We start from the raw sequence: 8764 nt of genomic DNA, 5'->3' as shown, positions 1-8764 counted from the left end.
CAATCACATAATATGTCTTAAAAATAAAATTATAAACGGAAACAAAAGGAATTAAATAATCTGAAAATTTACAAAGTTTATTGATAAAAAAGTTAGGCTATGCAAATTGATAAGTATATTAAGTATAACCTCTTTGGTAAAACATTGTTAAACAAACATTAACAAAGTACTATTACATAAAAACAGGTGATACAATACTTCAAAATTAATTTTAACATAATATCAAAACCGAAAAATCAAACTGCAAACACAACCACACTTATCACAACAGAAATTAACACACACGTCCGCGGTAAATGTCCAAGAAAGACTGATCATTCTGATTGGTCCTGGTCCGGTCGTAGCTCACGTCGTATTGTCGGTAAGCAAAATCCCTGTCCAAAAATTTGACGATCAGCGCCATCATCCGTCATAATTGGGAAACTTTTGCTGGAACCATTTTTAATATTTCACTTACATGGCCCTGCAAACCACCTTCAACTGTCATTTTATATAAGTGCTGCCAACTGCCAACCTTTATTCAAGACATATAAAACCCTAGAAATACCAATTTTTATTTAAAAGGTAATAATTTAATTAAATTTGTTCATATTTTGCGTATTTTTTATATTTCCGAGAGCAGGTTGTATTTTAACAGTTTAATAACTTGTTAAAAAGTTCTGATCATATATTTTATCATATATAAATCAAATAATGCAATCTGTGGTTGATCCCTCTTCTTTTTTCTTTCTATGGCATTAAATCTTATGTCAAATTGATTTTTTTGTCACAATGTCACAATCACAGAACAAGTCACAATGTCACAATAAACAATAATATTTATTTGTTCTGATTTGTAATTAATTTACAATAAAGATGCCCCAAGAATACGGAGACCGAGTAAGTTTACATTTGGATGTAAACAATGGACTCGATAGGTAAACAAACAAGTTAAATAACAAGGCTAGCTGTAAAACTATTTTTTTTCTTATAGCGTTACCGAATTAGTTCACACTCGGTTAGTTGAGAGCGGTTGGAAAGACGAAGTCCGACTAGCCTGCAGAAAAGCCATCGTGGAAAGCGGAGACAGAGTCCCTACGGTGGACGAATTAATTTCAACTATCACACCAAAAGCTAGAGCCCTAATTAGGGAGAAAGTCAAACGAGAGTTGCTTTATAAAATTGAACACATTCTAATGAATTTAGAAAAAGTAGGATACAAGGACTTGGAGGATATTTGAATTAGTAGCAAAATGTACTTTAATTTGAGATACTAATTTTCTCAATTATTAAATAAATTTCAATTATTATTCTAACAGTAGTTATTCCTTTTTTGACTAAAATAATAAGGCTAATTGAGAATTGTATATATTTTGGAGATTCTGTATACTCTTAATTATCACAAAATGAATATATAGGTAAAAGTAACTAAAAACTCAATCACAGTACATTAAAGTTCATCCTTAACATCATTATCATTCGTTAAACAATCACAAATAATATCATTCTTTTGGTGAATTTGTTCCATACCATTAAACAGTCTAACTTTGCTGGTCATCACTTTGCTTAGTTCGTTTAATAAATGCATGTAATACAGAAAGACATTCTGTGGCAGTAACTGGTCATTGGCATATTTCTGACCATTTTCTGCAATTATTTTGGACTGAGCATCATTATTTTTAGCCCATTCGATTTTTTCTATTAGATTTGATAGGTTGGTTTCCACAGGAATATAATGGACACTGGGTATCAAACCTGCATAGAAATGCTCATAATATCTTGAATGGGGCTTGTAAACTAATGAACCACCTCCTAGTAAGAAAGGCATTCTGTAAGCTGCAACTGTACCATCAATTGAGAGTTGATATTTGTACTAAAAAAAATCATGTGTTTTTTAAAAATATCAACTTTTTTAGACATAAAATTACATCAAAAAATGTAAAAAATGATACATGATCAGACTTGGGTCCGTATTCATCTTCTTCGTCTTTAAAGAAAAAGAAATTTGTCAGAGATACATTGAATAATTCTGGATATTTTTTGGATAATCCAATAAGATCTAGGCGGTATCTATTTGAATCCCTACCCCTCCAGAATAACTTAGGTTCTCGTTTTTCCCATACGTCTTTTACATTTCCTTGTACTGAGAGCATATCCAACATTACCCTTAAATTAAATTGAAATATATCCGCATAAAATATAAGTAAATGATAAGAAAGATTCAGTATAATACATACCTTCCCATGTTTTCTAAAGATGACTCAGTAAGTTCATAAGTTGGCATCACAATATCATTAGTATCTTTGCTCCCACACCAAGAGAATATAGGAAATTTATCAGGCAAGTTTTTTGAAGATAAAGGCCAATCTCCTAAGTTTACGAAAAACTCTAAATCTGGAAGAAAAGCCTTTCTAGCAAGGGACAACAAAATACTGTCCGAAAACATATTAAATCCAACATATTTCCCATAACACTTTCGGTAAATTTGATTATCCTTAATAATATAATGGCACAAACTAACTGATTGTGGTTTATCAAATTCTTTTATAATTTTTGGTCTCATTTCATCCCAGTCTATAGTTTGAAATTGATTGAAGTCTTTTTTTATTTGGGCAGGAACTTTTTCAGAATTCCAAACTTTTAACAATTCTTTAAGTTTTAGTTTGGGACAGTAACAATTATCTGGGTAAATAGGTTGGTTAATTATATATGGAGACTGTGCAACTTGTTCATTTTCATATACAATACTAATTTTTATATAGGAACATTGTTCGTAAACTTTATATCTTACAATATATACACCATCTTTTCTATCTAAAATATTAGTCCATATTCTACAGGGAGTTTTTTTAGCAGTAGCTCCATCAATTACAACTTGTAGTGGAGAGCTAAGACTGTGATTTATACTAAAAATTATACATTCAATATATCTAGTAAAAATAATTTTATAATAATTTACCTGTTGTTATTACTGTCTACTGCTTGAATAAAAAAATACCTGGCAGGCATAATAACATCCTGAGGATGCAAACCTGGGCCCCATACATTAAATAACTTAGGATCTGGAGATAAAGCATGTATATTTGCAATTAATAAAATATATATTAGCTTATAATTCAGTATATCTTGAAAACGCATCTTTTTTGCTGAGAAAATACGGTAATACATAGAAAACTTATTTTTTAGTACATTGGTTTTGTTATGTACTTTGAATACTCATTGTTTTTATATGGTAATTATTGGGAAAAGTGGAAATTGTCCGATTTTCACCAAAATTGGTATACACCCTATTTTGAGGTCGTAGATTACGAATCTGAACTTGTTTCCTGGCGGTCTCTTACCGTTTTTCAGAAAAACGGAAAATTATGTCAACATTGATTTTTTCTTAATTTCTCGTATTTTTAAGGTTTTTTCGCACATATTTTGTTAGGTATTCAATAAACAATCAGGTTTTTGCTATTTTCTGTTACTTTTTTAACCAATTCTATGCATAATAGAGGAAAATTTGCTAAAATAAATTTGTAAACAATCTGAAAATGTTGGATTACGCGTTTCTGACATTTAAAGCGACGTTGCCAATGATAAACCTAAATTTAGCGCGTTTTTTTTGCCGCCTCTGGGATTACCAGATTCATGAAAAGGGAAATATTTTCCCCTACATTCCAAGGCAAAAACCGTTAGATTCTAACGATTTTTCCAACTGATTTTTATCTGTGATTTTTATTGATTAATGTGCACGAGATCCAGCTAGAGCTTTTTTCTGGGAGTGAAGACAAGTAAGTTTTTAGCAATGGAGCCCTGCAATGGATGCACTTTGGACGTCTGAGGTATGTATAATATAGTCAATGATGAGGGTAAACTAAATAATTTTTTATTTTCTCATGGGGTATTTTCTATCGAACCTATAAATTGTCCGAGATGCCATGTACCCTGCAAATTTTACGCACGCGATAAATAGATTTCGTTGCACTAATACAGTGTATTTGTCTAAAAAAAGGGGACTAAATGTACGTTTAAAATTGGGGCAAAGAGAGGAACTTTTTTTGAGAAGGCGCATTTGGACATTCAGACAATTTGTAAGTTCGTGTTTTACTGGTTAGCCCATAATCACGGGCGGGAGTGGATAATGGTCGAGCTGCAATTGGCGTCCGATACTGTTGTCAACTGGACAAATTTCTGCAGGGAAGTTTGCTTAATTTGTCTGGTTGATAACTCCCAAAAGGTGGGGGGCCCAGGGGTTATTGTAGAGATTGACGAATGTAAGATGGGCAAACGAAAATATAATATAGAGGTAGTGTAATCGACGGTCAATGGATTTTCGGAGGAATCGAACGGGAATCAAAAAAGCTCTTTTTGGTACCCGTTGAAGAACGGTCGAAGGAGCATCTGCTGGCGGTTATTCAAAAATGGGTACTACCGAGTACTACAATAATATCGGATTGCTGGAAATCGTACAACTGCTTGGCAGATGAAGGTTTCCAATATCTGACGGTAAACCACTCCCAAAATTTTGTCGATCCAGACACTGGAGCACACACGCAAAATATTGAGAGAGCATGGAGGGATCTGCGCTGAAATGTTCCTAAATATGGCCGGGCAAACGATCATTTTCCCGGTTATTTGGCAGAACATTTATTTCGGAGGAAATTTCGAACACCCAAACATCAGGAGGATATCCCCCCTCTGCCAATATGGAGCAAAACGCTTAGGTGGATTACTATGCCTCTATTTTATTGTGAGAGTGGACGATTCAATGATGATTTACAAAAAAAACAAAAAAAAACAAAAAAAACTGTACCAAAACCCAAACCAACTTAACCTTAACCAAACCCAATTTATTATTCTATCCACAACTACTCTCATATATCCTAGAAAATGGCGAGCGAAATGATCCCACCCTCATCCCTTTCCTGGCAGAAATTTGTCCCGCCTCCACGTGGCCTCTGCTGGACTGCAACTTTTTTCTATTTGACATACTTAATTACTATTAATTAATTAAGATATCTACTTAACAGACACCTCCTATTATAATGTTGAAATTAATGTAAGCTTGAATATTATATATTGATAAACTTCTTAGAAAAATGTTGTTGACATTGAATGTTGGATTATTATTGTAGTTTAATTAAATATATACTTATTTTATTAAAAAGTATATTAAATAAAACGTATTTTATTTAAACTCCCTAATCCCCCGAAAAAATACAAGACATGGCAACGTTGCAAATTTTCAGATTTTTAGATCAGGTCTAGACTATATTTGTCACTCTCGTTGCATAGGAGAGAGAAAGAAGGATATATGAACGGTCAAGTGTCAAGCCCCGTTCTCAGAACTGCGTCGTGTCGACAGCGACACTGATTGACACTTCAAACGACCAATGGGAGCTGTACTAAATTTAAAATTGACAGCTGTTTGAATTTTGTACAAATCTCATTGGTTCTTTTGTCGTGTCGCTGGCGACAGTCGCAGTTCTGAGAACGGGGCTTCACTCTTGTGATTTTTGGTGGAAATTTTCTTTGTTTATTTTATTCAGAGAAATAGAAGGGATAGAGAATGAACGTCAACATGCGCAGAAGGTCTAAACAAGTTGGGCGCCATATTCCAGGTCTTCCTGTCATTTTGTATATAGGTGGTAATCTATAAGTAATCAAATATCAATTTGCTGTTTTCAACCATACGGGGGGCAATTTAAATTTAGTGAAATTCTATCATTCATTATGGTTAGTTAACATTAATATGATTTATTTAATTATCAGTTTCAAAACTGCGTACAATATTGGTATATAATACACTAAATATACGAATATTCTGACAAAAGACGCTACGGACAGATGACCTTTTCGTCGTAAAACACTCGAAATGATATTAAATAAGTATTTACAATATTTCATGTTTACTTGTACTGAACAAAGGTACTGAATTACGCATTTCAATTTAAAATTTTTGCAAGTTTGGTAAAAATTGTTCTAAACAACTTTTTGTTCAAGTTGTATATTCATAAAAAACATTTGGTTCATAATTATTTTTGATGATTATCTACCTTGTATTTTTAATATAAACCTAGAAAAAATATGTTTTTGTTTTATTTTTTTTATTCGTCCCTTCAAATTATGTTTCAAAAACTGTTACATAACATGTCCTCTAACAAATATTTCCATAATACATAAACATCATTGATTTTATTAAGGGTATTATTATTAGTATTTATCCTGGTTTTTGTCGACAATAAAAACTCAATCTTGTAATAGAACATCAATTTTATATTTCGTAAAATTATTTTGATACAAATTCGATTTGTCAAAATTCAAGTCATTAATATATTGATAAACAACCCAAATTATTCCTAAATATTTTATTATAAACAAAAACTGTTACCGTAAGTTTGTAAACACATTATGGTTTGTCGTAATACTAGAAAAAATCATTTATTTTTTGCACAAAAGAAGCTTGTCGATCCTTATTTGTCCATAACAAAATTTGTATGTACAACATACATATACCTAATTTATTATTAAGAAAATTAGATTATATGATCTCAGAATTTTAAGAAATTTTTTTTAAGATAAAATAGTTTCTTCTCAACTGTAATATTGTCAACTTTGGCCTATATTTTATCTATTTAAAAACATGGGATTGACAATCCCCTTACTAAAATACATACTGGAAGGTACCGATTAAGTTTCATTGCATCAAATACCTTTACTATAAATCCTGGCTCACAACTCACAATTTAAGGCCATTGCAAAATGCTTTTGCATTGCAAAATGCTTTTGAACTTCATCATAGATTTTACAAGAATAAAAGTGTAATATTGAAACAAAGTAACATTGTAAGCTTCATGACTAATAGTCTCATTTTTAACACTCTTTAAATATTATCTCGTTAACAATTATGAATATTATATGATTTTTCTCAGTGATTTGTGGCACAGATACAAATTAATATATGCCCCATAACAGTTTTTAAATAAGAAACTTCTGCCTACAGATTTAATTTTCTTATTGGCATAATACCCTTTCTTCCTATATAAATCTTGCCATTTTTTCAGTCCATGTTCCTTGTTTTTACAGTTGTAGGAATACTAAAAATGTTGACTATAGAACTTGATACTATGTTTGAAAAAGCCTCTCATACCTGTAACTGTGCATAAATCTAATTAACTGAATCCTCCTCCTCTTGACACTCTGAACACTGCTGCTGCTAATGTTAGAAATATTTAGCATAAAACTACAACTACCTACAACAAACTTTACAATAAAAATGTTAAATTTTCGCTGTTCGATTAAAATACCCTATCTTATGTTTTCTTTTCCTCCAAATAATCTTCTTGTCAAGTAAGGACCAATCTTATTTGACATATTTCTAGTACACTTGAACTTGGGCTTTCATGGACACTATAAGAGTGCACTGTTTTACAGAAGCACGAACATTGATTCCAAGTATCTTCTTCCTCCACACGTAATAAAACATCCTCTTTAAATGGCCACATCATATAATTATTTTTGACCATTCCCAATTACAATCACGATTTTTGCAAATCGCCTTTAGGAAAACTAAACATAAACAGTTTTGGATCATCTGTAAACACGATTATGTTGTATAAACTTACACATGAAAACTAATCATTTTTAACGGCGTATTAGCTTTCTTAGAATGACTATGACAATATACAACAAGCCTTTTTGAATTAGTGTTTAGAATAATTCAGATAATAATAAATTTTAACTAGATAACAACATAAACGAAAAAAAAACAAAACAAACAGATGTCAATTAAAGAGGGGAAGTGACAGCGAGACCTGGAAGATGTCTGCCATCTTGCCGTCGACAAAAATTTGGATGCGCACTCGTCGAAGCTCATTCTCCCACTTCCATATCTCTGATTTTATTAAGAAAAGTGTTTTTCAGTAAAATTTTGGGTATTTTTCTATCCACAATCAAGAACAGCTCTTAGATAAACTATAATATAATGAAAATATAGTGATATTACTACTTTATACAGCGGAAATTAAGAAAAATTCAATGTTGACATAATTTTCCGTTTTTCTGAAAAACGGTAAGAGACCGCCAGGAAACAAGTTCAGATTCGTAATCTACGACCTCAAAATAGGGTGTATACCAATTTTGGTGAAAATCGGACGATTTCCACTTTTCCCAATAATTACCTTTTATATTTTAAAACAAATTCAGAAAAAAACATTTTTAAAAATATTTAAAATTATGTAAAAAAAGTAAATTCAAAATATTCCCATAGATCTTTAATAGATGGATGTCAGTGTCATAATACTAGCACAGAATAGATATCAACCAGAAACCTAACTGGAGCTGAAATCCGTGACGTTTCACGAATTGGGCCGCCATTTAATAGCGGTAGAACACAGAGGCGTATTTAATAAATTTCCGTTGAATGTATACAGAGTTGTATTTATTTTTTTGTTGTAAATTGAAAAGCATAGAATTAATTAATATCATTCGGCAGTTAATAAAACTACTGCTTAAAACTTTAATAGGTGAGTTTGTTAAAGTTAAAAGTAAAGGCTAATTTGTTTAAGATGCTGTAATATTGGTTTAGTACAAATGTCCCAACATATTTTATGGAGTAATATTTTTAATGTAAAACTTATTGCCAGCGATAAAAAACACTGCATTAGTAAACCATTAGAGATATCGCGGTATAAAAATAGTTTATATTTTTAAACGATTTTATTTAACTTTACCATACCTTTGTTTGTTGCAAATCTGGCAGCAGCTTTATTGATCACTTCTATTATCCCAATTTTTCCGA

The 8764-nt window shown here is 31.5% G+C and overlaps 2 protein-coding genes across 2 annotated transcripts; one reads left to right on the top strand and one right to left on the bottom strand.

Moving 5' to 3' along the window:
* The first annotated feature begins 778 nt into the window (after positions 1-778).
* LOC115878697 (transcription and mRNA export factor ENY2-like) lies at positions 779-1295 on the top strand. Its single transcript, XM_030895275.1, has 2 exons — positions 779-917; positions 974-1295. The coding sequence occupies exons 1-2, from the start codon at positions 856-858 to the stop codon at positions 1218-1220; spliced, it is 309 nt and encodes a 102-aa protein (XP_030751135.1). The 5' UTR covers positions 779-855; the 3' UTR covers positions 1221-1295.
* A 36-nt stretch (positions 1296-1331) lies between these two features.
* LOC115878696 (protein O-glucosyltransferase 2-like) lies at positions 1332-3339 on the bottom strand. The gene is made up of 4 exons (XM_030895274.1): positions 2939-3339; positions 2217-2885; positions 1908-2145; positions 1332-1852 (listed from the first exon to the last, which is right to left on the bottom strand). Exons 1-4 carry the CDS (start codon positions 3145-3147, stop codon positions 1430-1432), a joined length of 1539 nt encoding a protein of 512 aa, XP_030751134.1. The 5' UTR covers positions 3148-3339; the 3' UTR covers positions 1332-1429.
* Positions 3340-8764: the final 5425 nt, after the last annotated feature.

Source organism: Sitophilus oryzae, unplaced genomic scaffold (assembly GCF_002938485.1).
Source record: "Sitophilus oryzae breed Bouriz unplaced genomic scaffold, Soryzae_2.0 scaffold_1521_pilon_pilon, whole genome shotgun sequence".
Taxonomy (NCBI): domain Eukaryota; kingdom Metazoa; phylum Arthropoda; class Insecta; order Coleoptera; family Curculionidae; genus Sitophilus; species Sitophilus oryzae.
Note: the sequence above shows the minus strand (reverse complement) of the source record. Positions and strands in the feature narration are given on the sequence as shown.

Bases quoted from the DNA above. Each gene is read 5' to 3' on its own strand.
- LOC115878697 (XM_030895275.1), top strand. From the start codon at position 856: ATGCCCCAAGAATACGGAGACCGAGTAAGTTTACATTTGGATGTAAAC. The intron at 918-973 runs GTAAACAAACAA...TTTTTCTTATAG, and splicing joins GTAAACAATGGACTCGATAG to CGTTACCGAATTAGTTCACA.
- LOC115878696 (XM_030895274.1), bottom strand. From the start codon at position 3,147: ATGTATTACCGTATTTTCTCAGCAAAAAAGATGCGTTTTCAAGATATA. The intron at 2,886-2,938 runs GTAAATTATTAT...TATAATTTTTAG, and splicing joins GTAGACAGTAATAACAACAG to TATAAATCACAGTCTTAGCT. The intron at 2,146-2,216 runs GTATGTATTATA...ATTTAATTTAAG, and splicing joins TCTTTAGAAAACATGGGAAG to GGTAATGTTGGATATGCTCT.